The sequence below is a fragment of the Tachypleus tridentatus genome, chromosome 10, assembly GCF_004210375.1.
Source record: "Tachypleus tridentatus isolate NWPU-2018 chromosome 10, ASM421037v1, whole genome shotgun sequence".
NCBI classification, from domain to species: Eukaryota; Metazoa; Arthropoda; class Merostomata; order Xiphosura; family Limulidae; genus Tachypleus; species Tachypleus tridentatus.
In genome coordinates, this window is record NC_134834.1 from 135,195,492 (window position 1) to 135,216,538 (window position 21,047).

The following is a 21,047-nucleotide window of genomic DNA, read 5'->3' on the forward strand; positions in this document are numbered from 1 at the left end:
ATGCTAGATTTCAGTGATGTAGGTCTATAAGTGCAAAACTGACTGACAACAAATATTCATTATAACTAAATACTTGTATAAACCCTACTGAAATGCACTTTCTGGTTAAATTACAACAAAGCCTTTAACACTATACTTTCCAGTTTTAGATATAGTCTAACGACTGATATATTAATAACCCAATGAAGATGATTTTGAACTTCATTACATTTAAGAACATTTAATAACTTATTTAATAATGCCAGATAACACATTATTTAATTTCTACTCAACAAGCTGTCTGAAAGTCACATTAACTTTATAAAAAGATAATGATCACATTAATCATTACTGCACGTGATGTGACTTGTTATCCTGAAACCACCATAAACTCTTTCATTCCAACATCAAGTAACAGGTCATAGAGTTAATCACCTAACACAAGTCAATTTAATGTTATTTCTTCTGTTTCCTTTTTAAACCAATATACGACAGTGTAATAAACAATGAGCAGAAGTATCCTAAAAAGTAGTTTAAAGCTCACCACATGTCTGTAGCCAAAGAAACTGGTTTATACTGAAGAATCTTGGAGTTGAGAAAAACGAAGAATATCATCATAATTAGCAATGATAAAATAATGTGGACTTTTACAATGTTAAGTCATAGAATGATGTGTGACTTAATAAAAATTATATGTGAACAAAACTTTTTTAACATTCCTTATATGCAAAATAATTTAATTTAATTTTTAAGCTACCAAAACCTGGGATTTCTCACTAGTTTTTTTTCATCTTTTCTAAACAGTGGGAACAGTAAAACTTCATTACGTAAATATATTCAGGTTTTGTTTCAGAAGAGGGAACAGAAAATTTCCATATGTAAACATATTCAGGTTTTCCTTCTAGTGGAAACTGTAAATTTTCATTATTTTAAGATTAAGGTATTCTCAGCAGTGAGAGCTGTAAAACCTTAACATGCAAACATATTAAACTTTTCTCAATAATAGGGACTGTAAAACTTCAACGTACAAACATAATCAGGCGTTACAAGGGTCTCTCGGATCTTTCTTACTTTGGTAATGTGTCGAGAAATTTCACATCACACTGTGGAAAGCAGTAGGTTTTGTGGCTGTAAACAGACATGTACAACATTATAGTGAACAAAAAGTGCGCAAATACAAGAAATATTCGAAATGACTGGAAGTAATGCTACTTAACGTCACGTAACTGACTAAAAACTTTATACGATTATACTAAAACAGATAGAAAAACACAGAGATAGAGATGCGTTAATGATATAGCCATGCCGAATCCCTCTGTTCAAAATTTTGGAATGTAATACATAACGTTATTCAGGTTATTCATTTCTATCGACAACTTGAACCTACGTGTTTTTGTAATATTATGAATACATAACGTGGAATATTGTTTATATTCAAGAACATAATTGTAAAACTGCGAGAAAATAATAAAACATAGTAATCTGAAGTCTCAAACTGTTTCATTGTGTGAAAAAAACAACGTTTATGGTACAGGTCTGCTTGACAGCAAACAACTAACGTCAATTTTCATTGAACCCGCAGGTCCTCACACTTAAGATCTCATTCTAAAAATGCAGAATGGGGAAACGTGTCTTGTGATCCTCTTAATACGTTTCATATGACTGAAAAAAGAAACTAGGTCTTCATTGGCTATACACAGTATATGATTTGAAAAAAAGGGGAGAAAGCAAATCAGACTCCTTCCGTTGTTTTCGTTGTGCATTCTGTACCACATGGGAAAAAGTGACGTAGACCTGCAACGTGGTCTTCTTGAGGTAAGTCAGTACGCGCCAAAGTCCCTAATACTCATACAGTACTGCTAGAGCCTCATATGAGCATTTATACTCCTTGGTCTCATACGAGCTAAACAGACTAAACTCTAGTCTAGCATTTATTATTTTATTTTATTTTTTTACATTGCCATTAGTAATTTATTTGTAAACAATGTTAAAATCGTGACAGGTAGCGCATGAGTCGGAGCGGGAAGCACAGAATTGCTACTCCGGTAGTTTTTGAAACGTTTTTGTATATTGTGACCAACAGAGAAGTTTAAATTTGCGATACATATTATGCGAACACAGGCATAAGTCCAGTATTTCACTGGCGCCATGTGCGTATGAGATATTTGTCGGTGTTGCATCATTTAACAGAATCATATTAGTTTCGCTTAGAAATTTATAAAGTATTTTACCGTTAGAGTTTGTACATCTACAGTTGAAGGTGATATGTTTACTGCTTAAATCTATAGTTTCCACATTGGGGTTGTGGTTATATATGGAATGTAATAGATTGGCCCGTCTTACGTCTATTACTACTGATTCATTTAAGGAAGGTATTCTTACTTCCTGAACTTTAAGTTCAGTTTTATACAGTAATAAATTTCCTCTGTTTGAATTTCTCTTATCCATTCTATCTTGTCTAATGTTAGAATATCCTTTTATTTTAAATTCATGGTGGTTATAGAGGCCTGTTTCACTAATTACAAAGACATCTGGTTTTATGGTGTTGGTTATATCTTCAATCTCATGTTTCTTGGAAGCAATAGAACCTTGGATATTGATGTGTAGTACTATGAATTTATCTATGATTGATAGAGTTCATGATATATATGTTAAGATTTGTGGTAGGTATTTTTGGATTTTTTCATAAGTATTTTAATAACTGTCTATTAAACTGTTTACATTATTTGGATTACTGTATTCGACCATTATTTCAGAGAAAGTAGATGTAATGGCATTGGTCAGTGTATTTTCAATATTCATTGGTGTGGTTTTGTGTGTGTCTTCTGTAATTTTGGGTAAATCTTCACTAGTTATTTGTGGTTTCTCCTGACTGTGTAATGTTTTTTTGACTGTTGTAGCATATGAGTTTACTTGTGTGTTTGTGGTACATGTTATGTTTTCAGGTTTTTGGGTGGTAGTTGGTTTTGGTTGTTCTTGGATTGTGTGTGTCCTTGACTTGTGTGTCTTTTGATTGATTTATATTTTTGGCAACCTTTATAGTTTACTGTGTGTTCTTCCCCACAGTTGCAGCACTTTGATTTGGGGTTTTGTTTGGTACATTGAGATATGTGGTGGTTTTCTCCACATCCTACACAACGCGCAGTTGCTTGTCATGCTGCTGCTACATGTCCAAACCTTTGGCATTGGTAACACTGTGTTACTATCACTGATGAGGTTTTGGTTTGTTCTACAGTGTATTTTTGATACCACATTGTGATACCTTTATTGATTAGTTGTGTTATGTGTGTGAGTTGAGCCATTTTAAGTGGGAATAAATGTGTGGGTGTCCAAACTTTTTCCTCAGTTAGAATATGCATTTTTGCAGAATTACATTTACAGATCTTGAAAAGTCTTTTCTTCAGTTTTAATTGTTTAGTTATATTCCTATAATCTCTCAGTATTGTTAAAATTAAGATTAAATATCTATTCATCCAAAAAAATGTAACAAAAATACACAGGCTTTCATAGGGTGTCCTAACTTTTTCACATGACACAGCAAACCCGCCTGTTCTTGAAACTTGTCGAGAATTCTTGAAAGTGAGAGACAACAATATTTGTTTACGAAAACGCGCTTGATCATTGTTGATAATTCTAGAAGCTCGCGTGATTTGTATATAAATACCGACCAGCCGAGAGACAAATAGTATTATTATTACTCAACTATAGTCAGTACGCCATAAGACTCGAAAGCTACAATTGTGATTAACACCTATTAATAAAAAAATAACAGAAATGGACCAGGAACATTTATAGATTTCGAACATTACAAAGTATTCAACTTCAGTGAATTACTTCAGACGCTGTTATTTCTACTTAGATATTAAATAACACCCTTGGTAAGAAGTGAAATTGTAACCGGTGTGATGCCAATCGAACTAGCTAGCTTTAGCGAGGTATGTTACAATATCAACTCAGCATTAATTTGCTCGTCGTGAACCTGGATCCTCGATAAAATATTGTTCTACACAGGATATAAAACTCAGTATGCACCATACCTTCCATCTACAATGAAGGGGGATGTATTCCCCATCCCCCAGGATCCACACCCCTGCTATAGGCAATAACGTATTTAATTGAATTTATGTTTCTAATACACTATTAAGTTCAACATAATTAAAAGTGTTTTTCTCCTTATTTTCTTTTGTATTCAATGTCCGGTGCATCACGTTGCAGTGTCCAACAGTAGTCAGCAAGCATTGATGAATTCCAGTTGCCCTGATATCGTTTTTCCATTCTAGCAATGTTCTGGTGAAACCTTTTACCGTGTTCGTCACTGACAGCACCGAGATTTGCGGGGAAGAAGTCCAAGTATAAGTGGAGGAAGTGAATCTTGAGTGACATGTTGCACTTCATTGTTTTGTATGCTTTGAGAAGTTTGTCTACCAGTTGAATGTAATGTGGGGCTTTGTAATTGCCAAGAAAATTGTTAACAACGTTTTTGAAGGCTTTCCAGGCAATCTTTCCCGGCCCAACTAACAGATCTTTGAACCGCTTAACACTCATAACATGTCTGATCTGAGGACCAAAAAAAATGCCCTCTTTGATCTTGGCCTCAGTTATTCTTGGGAACACCTGTCTTAAATAACGAAAACCTTCACCTTCTTTGTTCATTGCTTTCAAGAATTTCTTCATAAGTCCCAATTTTATGTGAAGAGGAGGCAAACAAATCTTTGCCGGGTCGACAAGAGGTTCATGCGCCACATTTTTCTGTCCTGGAACTAACTTTTCATGAAGTGGCCTGCTCTGTCTAGAATAATGTGACTCTTTGGCACGACTGTCCCATTCACAGATGAAACAACAGTACTTTGTATAGCCGAGCTGCAGTCCCAGTAACAGAGCAACAGCTATCAGATCTCCACAGATATCACAGATATTCCAGTTGTACTTGCTGTACTGGATGTGCTTCAGCAACATTTCCATGTTGTCGTAGGTTTCTTTCATGTATACTGCATAACCAACAGGAATTAAAGGGTGAACGTTGTCATTGTGTAACAGAACAGCTTTGAGGCTTAACATTGATGAATCAATAAAGAGACGCCACTCTTGCGGGTCATGGTCACAACCCAAAGCAGAGAAAAATCCTTCGATGTCAACACATAAACAGAGATTATCAACTTGTGCAAAGAATTTGTTTATATCATCATGGCGGCTTCGAAAAACAGAAATTTTCGTACCTGGTGACAGCAAACACCATTCCTGCAGTCTCGAACCCAGCAATTCGGCTTTTGCTTTTGACAGACCCAAATCTTTGACGAGATCGTTTGATTATGTGTTATGAGATGTGGATTGCCTGAGGAGCACGGTTCAAAATCCGGATCAATGCCACTGCCAGTTTCCTGCATTGCAGTTTCTTCATCTGGTTCGTCTAAGGTCCATTCCTCTGGTGGTTTCGTAATTGGAAGACTGTCGTCATGTGGCACGGGTCTCATTGCTGAAGGCAGATTAAGGTATTCAATTGACTTCTTGTTTTTGGCAGAGATACCAGACACATTAATCAAACAGAAGTAACAGTCCGTCATATGGTCTTTCTGTTCTCGCCATATCATCGGGACAGCAAACGGCATTGTCTTTCAAGTGCCTCTGAGCCAAGCTGTCAGACAGACAGCACTTGTCGCACAACAAATGTGAGGCGCCCATTTCTTGTCTTGATCACCAATTTTACAGTCGAAGTACGGATAATATGCTTTCTTCACAAGAACAGTCATTGAGCGTCTCTGATGAACAAGTGTATACTCGCCACAAATATAGCAGAATGTATCGCGACTGTTACGACATTGACGAGACATACTGACCGACATCAGTCGTCCTGTAAAACATCTATAACATCTAACTTACTTGTTACAGTGCTGCTGAGGCAATGCTATATTCTGAAACAATACGTACACACTATTAGGTCTGTATTAATCCAATGAGCAGCATCTGTGTATGCAAGCCACTTTTATAGCCTGCTGAGACAGTGTCAAGTTGGCTCCGGCCTGTCCAGGCATGCCCGGGCTGCATACTTCCACAGAACAGCTTCCAACCTGGCCTGATTTCATGCCTGGACATGCCCAGACTGCACAAAACATTGTTCATAGGTCTCTTACAGAAACGAAAATTTTTGGACACGAATATAAGAAAAAGCATGACAAAACTGAAGATTTCGATGAAACAATACGTGATGGGCAAATTTGGATGTGATTTTCGTGATCAGCAGCCAAAAATCTATAAGAAACACCCAACAGTGTTCAAGAAGCAAAAACTTTGTTGTGCAGTGTAATTGGTCTTCTAAAAATATTTTTTCAATGCATTAGCTGTCATTTCAATACATTATTATTGATGTTTTTCACCTTTGGTAATAAGAGATTTGTAAAACTTGTCAAATACTTAAAAAGCACTTTTTTGAAAGGTCATACCTTCATGTGCTTGCACTTCATAAAATTCATTGCATTTGCCATGACAATTAAAAATTACAGTTTCACGAATTTGATATAATACAGAAAAATTACTTCGAAAACCAGTTTTATTTTATTTTGCCCAATTTAACTTAAGGCTTTAGTAACGAGAATATCTGGATATAACATGAAACTTTACATAAGTCAGAATTATAATCAAGGACCACTAAAAGAAATTATCCAATAAATATACGCAAAAAAGAAACGTCATTTTCGTGAAATACTAGAAAAGTAATAAACGATCTTTATCACCAAGTACGATAATGCATTGTTTGTAAGGTCGGGCTGATAAAAAATATGGCTCCTGCGTTCAATCTGTTACTATATGACACCAAGCTGACACAACTTTTCCGATGCAGTAATCATGCATTGCTTGAAAAAATCACCATCAGTGAACGGTCGGCCAGATTTCGCTATCATCAATGAAATATCGTAACTGACCTCACATGCTGCACCTAAATCTTCTGACTGCTTTGAGAAAACATTCTGCTGGTTATTCAGCGCTGTCACAGAGATTCAATTTGAGCTGTTCGTTCATCACCGACAACGTTGTGGAAATCTTTATGCTTCGACTCATAATGACGCTTTATATTGGATAACTTCGCCACTGCTACTGTCGAATGACATAGCAGACAAATTACGTTCTTCTGTTGTTAACAGAACAGTATTGTGCAGTCCAATCGCCAAGAAAATGCCGGTTTTCGTCGTCAACTTTTCTTTTACGATTAGCTGCCACTTTTGTTACGAAATAATATCAAAATAGGGCTCGTAAGTAAATCTCGAAGAACAATTGGAACGCGTGAGATTTCGTAATTACAAAAATATTACGTCATTGCGCCAATGATTAAATGCCTATGCATTAACGAGATTTCCTTATTACATTTTCTTTATTGCTCGACACAAATATGGAACCATCTAGTATCTAATCTAATGCATATTCTTCTATAGCACTTAATCTTCGCGCAGGCGCGAACTCTCTATGTTTAACTTTCCCGTTGGACATCGCGGGCCACTCGGCGACTCGTCGCGGGCCGGAGTTTGTGAACCACTGCTTTGAGGTGTCAACCACTATATTATGTATGAAGTAAATGAGTAAGAAACAAAACAACACATACTGTTAACGCTTGTTACAGACATTTATATGATACACTAACTTTCAGTCAGGGGAATAAACGTCACAAAACAAATAATAAAAACATTTTGCAAATATAAAATGATGTAAGGATGACAATGTCAAGAAAAAATTCAAACATAATTATACAAATGATAAATCTATACATTTTTAATGTCTTCATTTCTTACTGTAGGTTCTTCAACACTGAGTCCCAAAAAAGTCAAGATTATGAGCAGTCGTGACTAATAATCTATTATAGTCAACAGTGTAGTGTAACATTAATATCTAAGGTCATTTTATAGGTGCAAAGAAGAAACTGAGGAACCTGATGGTGATTAACAATATATATTACCATTGAATTATGAAAGTAAAAGAAATGTTTGTTCATCAACGTACTTCAGTGACATTGCTTAAAACAGAAGAAAAACAAGTAATAAAAACATTTTGCAAAAATTAAATTGATGTAGAGATTCCAATGCCAAATTGTACAGAAATAGAGTAGGGATAAACACACAAATATCACCATATGCAGTTATGGCATAAAGTGTTCGTATCCCTGCGTCGTGAATAGTTTTTCCTCATAACTTAAAAAGTATCATGATCAGGACAATGAAAGTAAAGTATATTCTAAATATTATACTGACACACATCTACATATTTTTTTATGTAAATTGAAGGAGAAATAAACTGTTTATAAACAAATAACCAAATATAGGAGGGGCAGAAAATGTTCGTGCGTCTATTTTAATGGTCAGTTGTGTAGCCTTTCAGGTGAATTACTTGGCGCAATCTCTCCTCATAGCCCTCCATGATCGCTTGACAGTACTCAATTGGTATTTTCTTCCATTCTTCTTTACAGAAGGCCTCCAACTCCTGCAGGTTTTTCGGATGACGCTGATGAACCCTGGTCTTCAACTCATGCCAAACGCTTTCACTTGGGTTGAGATCGGGTGACTGCGATGGTCACTCTGCAACCAGGATTGCACGTATTTCGATGTGTGCTTAGGGTCATTGTCGTGCTGGAAGATCCAACGACGTCCAAGCCGCAAGTTCCGAGCATCATTCTTTATATAAGTGCCTAATATATCAACGTACTCTTCTTTTTTCATGATTCCGTTGACGTAGTGAAGGCTGCCTACACCAAAAGAGCTGAAGGAACCTCACAGCATGATCGAGCCACTTCCGTGTTTAACTGTAGGGACGATGTTCTTTGGAAAATTTCGTTCCCCCTTTTTACAAAAAATATTGCGAACACCATTGTGGCCGAAAAGCTCGATTTTAGTCTTGTCTGACCAAAGAATACTCTTCCAACAGGTAAAGGGTTTATCTACATGCTTTCTTGCATACCTCAATCGTGCTTCTAAATGAACAGGCTTTAAATATGGAATTCTACGAGGACGGCATGCTTTGAACCCAGAAGAGCGTAACATGTTCGTAACTGTAGAGGTGCTTACTTCAACCCTACCTTCCCTTACTAGTTTTTGTATGTCATTACGTGTTAACTGAGGGTTCCTACTAACTTCTCTGAGAACCTTCCTCTTGGTTCTCTCTGGAATTTTGGTGGGGCGTCCGGAACGAGGGAGGTTAGCAGTTGATCCTGTAAGCTTCAACTTGGCAATTATGTTTTGAACCGTAAATTTCGGCACATTAAGTTGTGTAGCAATACCTGAAAGAGACACACGAGACTTGCATTTTACAATAATTCGGTTTTTAAATCACTGGACAGTTGTTTCCTGTTCGCCATGATGACCAAGTAGATAATGACGGAGACGGCGCTAAATTGCCGGAAGTAAATTCTTTGCTGGCTAAATTCCAATAATTATGAACCAGGTGTTTAATTCTGGAATGGTATAATGCAGTTTATTCGCCAAACGAAAGAAAATTTTTAGGGAATATCATTTTTTTCACACGTTCTGAACTGTACGAACACTTTCTGCTCCTCCTATTTTTTATTTGTTTATAAACAGTTTATTTGTCGTTTAACTTACATAAAAATTTATGTAGATGTGTGTTAATATAATATTTATAATATACTATACGTCTATTAGCCTAGTTGTGATAATTTGTTAAGTTATGAGCAAAAAACTACTCGGGACGCAGGGGTACGAACACTTTCTGTCGTAACTGTAAGTAGCCAAATTTGACCAAGAATGAATTTTATCTGAGCTTAATGTAGAATTTCTATCAGTTGTATGAATTCAAGTTTGTTTAAAAGCATAGAACCTAAATAATGCTATACAATCTTACAATGGCTAATTAATTAACTTTTTCACGTAATATGTTATAAGACAGTGTTACTATATACGAATGATGCTACTAAGGACAATGTTATCATAGTTCTTAAAATGATTGATTAATCACCAGTATTTTATCTTATTTGCATATCATAATTTTTATAATATTGTCTTGAAAATGTCATAAATATCATACATACAATCTTATTGTTTCACTTGGTTAGGTCCTTCACTAGTACAGCGGTAAGTATACGGCTTTACAACCCTAACAATAGGGGTTTGATTCCCTTTGGTAGACTCAGCAGATAACCTGATGTGGCTTTGCCATAAGAAAAACACACAAACACTAGTGGCCCGGCATGGCCAAGTGTGTTAAGGCGTTCGACTCCTAATCCGAGGGTCGCGGGTTCGAATCCCGGTCGCACCAAATTTGCTCGCCCTTTCAGCCGTGGAGGCGTTATAATATGACAGTCAATCCCATTATTCGGTGGTAAAAGAGTAGCTTAAGAGTTCGTGATGGGAAGTACATGTACAGGTTATTAAAAATTATATGACCATCACTGACCCAGCACAATGCTAAATGTTTAAAAACAACAAACTCGACTTGCGATCAAAAAAGTTTTTCCGGCCACTCAGTACAGAAGAAGCCCACTAGGTACTATCTATTGACATTATAAGAGTGTAGAGAAGTAAGCCTAATTTATATTCCTGACTTCCGCTATAATAAACGTCGAATTAACATGTATAAAGGAAGGGAAGTCGCTAAAAGTTAGAACAACGAAAAAGAAACTTAAAAAGATCAAAAATAGGGAAAACGAAAATGTAAAGAATATCAAGAAGAAATTCAAAGAAAATAAAATACAATGAAGAGATAAGAGAATCAAATTTAAGAAAGAAGTAAAAAAATATATCATATTTAAAAATGTAGTTATATCAGAGGATGAACTTTCCATAACAACAACAAAAAACAAAACAATGAGTGTACTGTAAAGAAGCATAATACACAAACCAAGATAAATAGATGGTGTAAGTAAAATAATAATATTACAAATAATTATTTGTATACAAACATTTTACAAACTTACAATCAATATTTACTCTTCTATCTGATCTGGAACTGAATATTTTATCGACGATACAGGTCCACAACGAACAAATTAATTTTATGTTGATACACCGATGTACCTTGACAGGAATGCGAGCTAACTCAATTCTTCACACGAGATTTTCCTACAACGATATCTAACAAACCCGTTGAAATACTAATATCCGAAATTAGTTCACTGAAGTTTGTGACGTTCGAAATCTATAAACGTTCTTTGTCAAATATCTGTTATGTATCGCCGTGAGGGATTTCGTTACTTGTTTTACGATAACACCTTCAGTAAAAGGAAAACACTTTTTTTTTATTACTCAATTTTTACCTTATGGATTCATCAGAAAATGATTATTACACGGTCTGAGGCACAAGATATATTTCTTTGACACATAATTTTCTTGGTTGAACAACAATTATTTCTCTATCCGAAAAACAAAGGTTCACCTTTCGATAGCGTTCGGTCTACAAGGTTTCTATCGTTTTGCATTAAGACGTGTTTTTCTGATACCATCAACAATTTTTCATTACTCATTACTGTTTTCGTACAACAGTTTTTTCCTCTATATACTACAACCAACAATTCCCAGAACAGCAAAAATACACACTGGATACAAAAAAATTAGTTTTTCCTTAGATAACAATTTAACAGTGATTTCAAAAATAGGAGACAGCTTTTATTTAGAGAATGGAATTTGGTTTAATTTTCGTTTGTGTTACTTACATGTTTATATATCCAGGGCTTTTCATTGAAGGACGCCATATTACAGATAACGAACAAGAGATTTCAATGAAAACTTGTATTGGAGAAGTGCGTTACGAAAATAATGGTGAAAGTAAATATTAATAATCGTCAGTTTAAATTTTGTTGTTGTTATAGATGAAAAGCTACACAATAGGCTATCTGTGCTCTGCCAAGCACGAATAACAAAACTCGGATTTTAGCAAAATCAGTAATGAAATTATATCTTCGAGACAGTGAGAAACTCAGTTGATAAAATCGGAGGTTTCAATAGTGACAGATGGCGTACCTGCAATGATTGAAAAAAATTAGGCTTTATTGGCTTTCTTAGGGAAAATGAAGTAACTTGTCCAATATTTCATTATGTTATTCATCAAGGAACTTCGTGTGGGAAATCAGTGAAACAAAATGAAGTTTTTAAACTAATTAACATGATAAACAAGAGGAAACAAAACTCTTTTACATCGGCAGCTGAAGCAGTTTTTGGAGAATATGAGGCAGAATATTCGGATTTGGCTCAGTGTCAGAAAGTGTCTTGAACGATTCTTTGGAATAAAGAAATAAATCCCTTCATTCCTCGATCAATTTGTTTCATCGGATGCAACACAACTGGAAGAAGAGCTCAAAAGTAAGAATTTTCTGAAACAGCTGGCTTTTCTCACAGACATCACCACACCTTAATGATCTCAACCTGAAGCTCCAAGGGCGGAACCACATGGTATCAGATTTAATGGGAAACATAAATGGGTTTCGAAGTATGTTAAGAATTTTCAAAGTTTGTTTAGAAAACAACGACTTGGCCCACTTTCCAATTTGTCAGCAATTAACAGAACAGTTCAAAGATGACGAGCCACTTGATTTTTCAGAATTTTGTGTAAATACTGAAGATATCATAGATGAGTTTAATACAAGATTCGAAGAATTTGAAATGCTAAAAAGCAGGATAGAGCTTTTCAATGATCCTCTTTGTGTTGACATAGAAAATCAACAAGCTGACGTTCAACCTGAATTACGTCATTTGCAAGCTGGCCCCTTTCTGCAAACCAGACAAGAGAAAGAACCAGATTTCATTAAACTACTTTCAAAAAATCGATTTCAAAATCTGCGTGATTTTGGACAAAAAATGACATCAATGTTTGGTAGCACATACATATGCGAAAGTGTGTTATCAACGATGAAATTCATTAAGAACCGCAACAGAAGTCGCCTCACTGATTTTTCTCTGTTTCACCTCCTGAGACTAGCAACGGCAGAACTCTATCTACATCGACATACCCGCTTTGGTCAGTGCTGCTGAGCAACCTCAAAGTTCACACTGAAAATTTTATGTCCTTACTACGTTAAATATCATAGATACGTTTGCTATTCTAGTTTCTTTTATATGCATTTTTTCATTAAATTTATTTACGTAATTCAACATGTTTAAATTATATTTTCCTTTTATTTTCACAATGGAATTCATTTTTTTCACAAATATGCTCGTCCAAATATCATGTAACGTAAAGTAAGTCACATTCAGATTAATTCCTTCTCCAGTCATAACTCATTCTACGATGTTGAAAGGACATAAATTAACCATACCATGGATCTATTTACTCTTTATTTTGCATTACGTAATACACCAACAAGCCCTAATTTGACATAAATATAATGCCACCCGCAACTAGACTCTTGAATATAGTTGTAACCCTCCTGCTCTAGTCTATCACTGCTGATGTAGGGACGATTGTAACTTTACACGAAATTTAGCAAACAACAAGCAGTAACAATAGTTAACAACTAATCTACTTACTGATAAAGTATAATTTAGTACAATTTTTAGCAAGTGAGATTAATCTATAAAATATGCACGACGTTTCGATCACTATTGCGATCGTTATCAGGTACATGAGTTTTCACACTAAAAAAATTTTTAGTATTTAAATCCTAGGATTGATTGCAGTTACTTATTCATATAAATATCAATCCGCGTAAATTTTACAGATTATTTATGTTTGGTTAAACAAAAAATAACCCAACAATGAATAAATATAAAATCTATGGAATATTATATGCAAAATATTTGCATAAGCCCAGAAATGTGTTGGGAAATAATAATCAAAAATATATATAGATTTGTCTGGATATTTGTTAGATGAATGAGGATAGATATTCCTTTGATATGAGTGTTATTCCTACCCCTAGTGGCACAGTGTGTATCTGCTGATTTACAGCGATTAAATAACTGTGTCATACTGATTTGTACGAGTATCTTCAAAAAAATGGTGAAGTTTTTGCCATGTGCGTGTGTGTGCGTTTTCTTACAGCAAAGCCACATCGTAAATCCGTAGACTAGCTGCACTAGCGAGGGGCAAGATTTTTGTCACAGTCTGATAACGTGTGTTTGGAAAATCAGTTGGTTTCTTGTTATATTGTCTACTAAGGTAAATGTCTTGATAAACCTAAGTGATTTCCTGTTAACTGATAGGGAATTGATGAAACTGTGTTTAGGTGACGAGTTTAATTGAGTAAGTGTGTCGTTAATATCAGTAAATAGGAGTTAAAGAAACAAGTTGGTTTCCTGCTGTATAATTTATAAAGATGATAATAGACTGAAGAAACTTGGTGGATATTTGTTGGTAGCAAGTTAACCTCACCAGAGAGCGTTTTGGGAGGCAGCCATGACGCCATACTTCCACAAAATGCCCTACAACGACACTATAACATCATCATCATCATCTTTGACAATTTAAAAGTCAGGTATAGTTGAAGAAATTACAATGCAACATATTTCAACAGTCACAAATCACTCAATAAAACACACAACTATAAATAAAGTATACATATGTTTGTTTCTTTTTTTCCACCTCTGGGCACAGGACAGGTAGAATATTCGGTGCCTGTCCTGTGAAAGTGGGCTTTCTCGGGGCACTCCCGTTTCTCCTCACAACAAATTCTAACGCTCTTATTTATAAATAACTCCGTGGCCCTGATCACGGGGCGTTTCTATAATTACCGCGTGGTTGGTCTGTGGCTTGCTTCATTTCTGCCGGAGGGATATGAACTAGGCCATTTCCTTTCTGCCGCCTTGGTCTCGCTCAGCATTCTCACTTGGCATTTTTATACTGTCCCACCTCACTTCATTGCCTCAAACACGCCAAATTAAAATACAAGAAAACTCCCAAGTATAGATAAATAATCTTCCATGACCAGGAACAAAGAGGAACTACATCGTTCCTGAATTCCTCAGACTTCTCTGTCTCTAAATTAAACCTCTGCCGAGGTTTCGTTCGAAGAAATTAGTTTGATACTTGTTTTATAGTTTTAAGAGGTAAAGGGTTGAAGAAACTAGACGGGTTTCTGTTCGATGGTCTCTTAAAGTAAGTAACTTAGGAACTAAAGAAACTAAATTCCGTTGAGTGGAATATGTCTACTAGAGAGGATCTCAAACAATACAACAGGCATTATTTTTCTATGCTAGTTATCTGTTTAAAGTGTAGAAATATATATATATACACACACACACATATAGTTGGCAAATTTTAAACGTTATTATCAATGATTAATATGAAAATGTATTATAAATGTAAGAAATATCGTATTTATTCAATTAAAATTTTTAAGATGTTAAATCAAGATCATTGTCGAGCTTAAAGAATTATACATTATTTATTATTATCATTAACTTACATTTGAAGTTTTTTCGGTTTTACGTAATGGATACAGTACGTAAAGTGATTTCAAAAACGCCTCTCTGTCTTAAAATCCAACTGAAGTAGTTCTCAAAGTTACGTTTCTCTGGGCTTCAAGACCTACAATTGTAAGATATTCTTGGTGGATGGAAGAGCTAGCACTCATTTCGATTCATCTTATTGCTTTGTTGTAGGTTACATGTTATCTTCCAGTTCGTGATGATTGAAGTATGTAGAACACAGGAATTAATCATCTGATCATATTGTGGTGGGAGAGCATCCGGTCTCAGTACTCAATTATCTTTTAACTGAACAGTACGAATGGGAGTTCAGTTATAGTGCTCCACATTTCAAAATGACAACCGTGTTCAGTGCCCCTTTGGTAGTTAACTTGTGAAAACACCAATGTAAACCTCGCAAGGTTGAATATGTTTACTTAACCTTACAAATAAGGCCAAAAGAAGCTTTCTGTTAAAGATAATACTACTCAAACTTCTATATGATGATTAAACAAATTTTCAGTTATATTTAATACTACTTACCAAACTTCTATATGATGATTTTTCAAGTATTTTTGTAGGTGTGTTTGCTTCTGACAAAACAATAAAAGAGCTAATCTTTGATAATATTGTGTTGATATAGAAAACTTAAAGAAAAAAATCACGTCTATATTTCTCATTTTGTTGTATGATATTGTTATTTATGTTCTTTCTTAAATGGTTCAATACGTTTTGGTTTCTGTATACACATTACTGTTAGACTGGTTGGTTGATTTAGTGTTTTATGGCACAAAGCAACTAGCCTACCTGCGTCAAACACATGGTAAAAAGTTAAAACGAAATTTAGTATAGTTCATAAAAGGAAATTAATGAAAAACAAAACAAAGTTTAAAAAATCATAAATAGAATAAGACCAATGTTTACATCTAGTCTACAATGTTAAGAGAAAAACTACAGTAATACAACTTATAAAGGACTGACATGAGATGTGAAAGTCATCGACATACAGCCCATTTGCAACAGTGAGAGGGAGTTATTCAGTAATGGCATTAAATTTACACTGAAAATTATGACACTCAAAACACACCCCTGAGGGACTCTAAATTCCTGTAGAAAAGTAGGGAAAGTGTCGAACCCACACAAACTCAGAATCTCCTGTCCATTAACATTTTTTAAAATAAATATGGGCAAATGGCCATGTAACCCGTATATATGGAGTCCTCGCAAAAGGCCATACCTCCATGTTGTATAATAAGCTTTTTCAATATCAAAGAATATTGATACAAGATGTTGTGGTTTGAGAAAGGCTTCTCTGATTGACATTTTCAAGTCAAATCAGGTGGTCCACGGTGGAGTGTTGTCGTCGGAACCCGCATTTGATAGGGAAGAGGAAGTTTGATTCTAGAAACCAAACAAGACCACCATTAACCATCCTTTCTAAGGTCTTACAGAGACAGGTCGTCAAAGCATTTGGACGGAAATTTGAAGGAATCTTGGGATCCTTCCCAGGCTAAAGAGAAAGGTAGGACAATAGCCTGGCGCCAGGCATCAGGAAAAACATTCTTCTGCCAGATCCAGTAAAAAATAATCAGAAGAATAGCAAGGGAAGCAGGAGATAGATGGCACAGCATTTCATAGTGTATATCATCAGGTCCAACTGATGTACTGCCAGACTGATGAAAAGCCAGTTTGAGTTCCACCAGTGTAAAGGGACGATTAGAGTCACAGAGACAATCAGCTTGTAAGGAAAGGTGGTGATCATTCTGCCTGAGTCTTGATGGCTAAGAAGGTGGAGGAAGAAGCACAAGGGCTAGATACCCGGCAAAAGCTTTCACCTAGAATATCGACAATGCTCTGGGTATCAGCTACTTCATGGCCATCAAACAGCAAAATCGAGAGAGAGAAAAAACAGTAATGGTATGACCCAAGGAAACACAGATGGCTACGGCCTCCAAGGGTGTGTCAAGTGGCAAAGACAGGGTGGGCACATGCTGATCAATCAACAGTGGTGCCCCTCATGCACTCGTCCATCACACAGCCTGTCACTTCTGTACAAAGAAAACCACTGAAATGTTGCTGTATCGGCAGGTTTCAGAAATGTTTCCTGTAAGAAAAGAAAAACAAGATGGTAGGAACCAATCAGTGTTTTGATGTCATCCAGATTAGACCTTAAACCTCGACAGTTCCATTGTATCAAGGTTGTATCAGTTTTATTAAGGCGTAGGCGAATTGGGTGGAGAACCATTCTGTTTACGACCATGTCTTTTTCTTTACTGTCCTTATTCAAAGGAGGTCTATCAACCTCCATGAATCCTGCCCTGGGTCGATTGGGCAGGTCTTTGCTGTTGGAAGGTGATTCAGTGACTGAGGACGTGAACGAATGATCGTTTTGCATCTTGAGATGGAAGGAGAAAATGTATCTGAGGAAATGCCTGTATTTGGAACCAAAGGAAGTGGATTATAGGATTTGTTGGTATGTATGTAAGGGACAGAGATCAGAGATGGGTGTTGATGTTGATTCAACTATTTTAACCAAGGAGGTAAAAAAACTTTACATTTGGTTTGAGAATGATTCTTCTGGAGACACAGAAAGATCTATCTGCAGTCCCACTGTAGTTGTGGAATGAAGTGCAGCAGTATACATCCGAGATGAAGTGGTGGATAGCAATATTCGAGCCTCAGGATAAGTGATGTTATGAATCGTTTTCAAACACTGCACCTCTTTTTCTTGCAACCATTTAGGGCAAGAATGAAAGTAGGACAAGTGAGAGCCATTGCAATTGATGCAATGAGGTTCCGTTTCACAATCACAGGCATCATGGTCCTTGCCACCACAAGAAGCCGCAACAACATCTCTGAGTGACCGAATACTGACACTGGAAATATCAGAGTGGGTTTGAAATGTATGGCCATATCCTGCAATTAAGATAACCTGCCTTGATGGTGACAGGTGGACGTTGTGATGTAAATGTCAGAACGAGAATACTGGTCAGCATTGTAATTCCATCTTTGCAAGCGGAGATATGCCTCACTGCAGAAACTCCTTGAGTGAAGAAAGCAGAGACAATCTCCGACTCGGGGATGTTCTTCAAATCCCTTTCAAGAATAACTCCTCATGATGAATTGAAAGTAGCATGAGGTGTAACCTCAATAAGAATATCCCCAATCACCTTTGAATGCAAGAGGAGTTTATTGTTTTGAGATGTGGATGTTTTCACCAATATTTCACCAAATCGAAGCTTCTTTACTGACTTTGGAAAGCCAGCAAGTCCCTCTAGTCCCTTCTGAATAAAAAAGGGAGATATTTGCCATAAAGGTTTGTCTGAAAGCAAATGTAGGATAAGAAAATGAGGTACAACAGGTGGTACAGATGTTGAAGATTGCCGCTCAGAATCTTGAATACGTGGGTCGTTTATCTATGAACAGTTTTTCACTATTTTATTTAGGGCCTGGCATGGCCTAGCGCGTAAGGCGTGCGACTCGTAATCCGAGGGTCGCGGGTTCGCGCCAAACATGCTCGCACTTTCGGCCGTGGGAGCGTTATAATGTTACGGTCAATACCAATGTTCATTGGTAAAAAAGTAGTCCAAGAGTTGGCGGTAGGTGGTGATGACTAGCTGCGTTCCCTCAAGTCTTACACAACTAAATTGGGAACGCCAAGCACAGATAACCCTCGTCTAGCGGTATACGGACTTTAAAAAACGAACAAACATCCAAAACGCATTTACTTATGGAACATTAGCTGATGAATCAAACCGTCGTCAAAAACAGCAAGTAAACTCTTGGATATGTAACAACTGATTTTTCTTTATTTTACATTGGTTCACGGTTTAAAAAAGACAAGCTTCTTGAATAAAAAATGTTAATCGAAACGAAATGTGGCGGTGGTGAAAATTTTCATTTTTTAAAAAAAATTGGATAAAATAAATTAAAAGTTCCGAGGCACGACAGTAACGTACATAGTAAAATAATAAATTCGTAAAAAACGAGTTTCATGCTCCTAAATACAGTTCACTCATTTCCGGAGAAAAACGCCGGCAAATCAAAATCCATTCAGTTTCTGTGAGCAGCTATGACATTATGTTACTTGAAATTACGATCCTACAGTCCGCACCAAAAGTTCTTATGAAACTTTCTCACTACAATTACTTGCATCCAGCCCTAACTCCTTTCTATAATCAAGTATGCTCCTATTCTTGAGTTAATAGGTTATAAATCAGTATAGCGAACTAACATATTCATATATTTATTTGTATATCGATTTAGTGCTTATACTTATATTAAGATCTTAACACAGAACGGATAGATATATATTTGTTTCAACTAAAAGAACAGGAACATGTCAGGAAGAGGTATACCCAAGGTCTTTGGGGCAATTTTAACAGCTGTACATTTTTCTTGCCCTAATTACAACTACTATAGCAGTGAGCGAGATATTGTGCAATTAATAATTTTCGACATAGCTCTGATGATAAATAAAATTACAATAAATGTTCCCGTAGCAATGAGTCTAATCTTAGTTTCGAACTTCTAGTCCGTCTTTCCGTCATTGCGACGAATTTTTCCACTTCACGTTACAAATGCTGTATTTTGTGTCTAATAGTGACAATGTATATAAAGTGATGGTAGCCAACGTTTGTTCGCAAAATCCAAAATACTCCTAATCAAGGATTTTCACGTTGAACTTGTTATCTATATTAGCTCCTCACAGGCAAAGTCATTTTTCCCTTTTACTTGATCGTAACAACTTTCAGGAAATTTAAAAACTTCTAGTTCTTGAGTAAAAGTAAAAGTCACGCATACCTTGCGTGCTGCATATGATGTTTGTGCTTAGTAGCAGAACTTATCAAGACAACTGGGTTTACAGTATACTAAACCTTAGTTAAAACGGTCTTTAGTCATTTAAAATATATAAATTGTTATGGTATATAAGGGATATTTATATCAACTCTTGAGCAGGATGAAAGCCATTGTCAGCTGCAGTATGTACGGTTTAAACGCTCTATATAGTTCTCATTAAAGACCTGAATAGAGCCAGTAAAGATATTCGAATATTTGATAAAAAGTATTATCATTTTTATTATACGTATCACTTTTTTACAGAGATTCAAACAGTAGAATCTTATTTGAGTTAATTGCTAAAACTTAAAACATTTTACTTATAGATCCTGGGAATAATAGGACTTACTACTTTCGAGTGCATGATTACATAAACACGCGCAAATCCCATGATATTGTATAATACGTGAACGATAAACGGCAGAAATGATAAAAAAGAAATAGGGATGGTTAGCGCTGATATTTCTCGTGTAGCTTTGTGCGAAATTCAAATAAACAAACCTCATGTCACTGTACAGATGTTAAAACATCTATTGCAACCTTTATGTTTTTGAGATCCTACAGAATACGTCATTCTTCAACACCAAATTTAGAAATTCAAATCATCATCTCAACATTCAAAGATTTTCAATATTCAAATAAACAAACCTCATGTCACTGTACAGATGTTAAAACATCTATTGCAACCTTTATATTTTTGAGATCCTACAGAATACGTCATTCTTCAACACCAAATTTAGAAATTCAAATCATCATCTCAATATTCAAAGATTTTCAATATTTCATTTGTAGTTAGGATAGGACTTTGGAATCAGAAGTAAACATGCACTCTCTGAGGTCACTAGGGACATTAAATCCGTAAGCCTACTCTAGGGTATAAGGGAACGGAATAGTTAA

The 21,047-nt window shown here is 35.8% G+C and overlaps 1 protein-coding gene across 1 annotated transcript; it reads left to right on the forward strand.

The window, feature by feature from the left end:
• Positions 1-1,752: 1,752 nt before the first annotated feature.
• Positions 1,753-12,938, forward strand: LOC143228513 (general transcription factor II-I repeat domain-containing protein 2B-like). Its single transcript, XM_076459759.1, has 2 exons — positions 1,753-1,794; positions 12,306-12,938. The coding sequence occupies exons 1-2, from the start codon at positions 1,753-1,755 to the stop codon at positions 12,936-12,938; spliced, it is 675 nt and encodes a 224-aa protein (XP_076315874.1).
• The last annotated feature ends 8,109 nt before the right edge of the window (positions 12,939-21,047 follow it).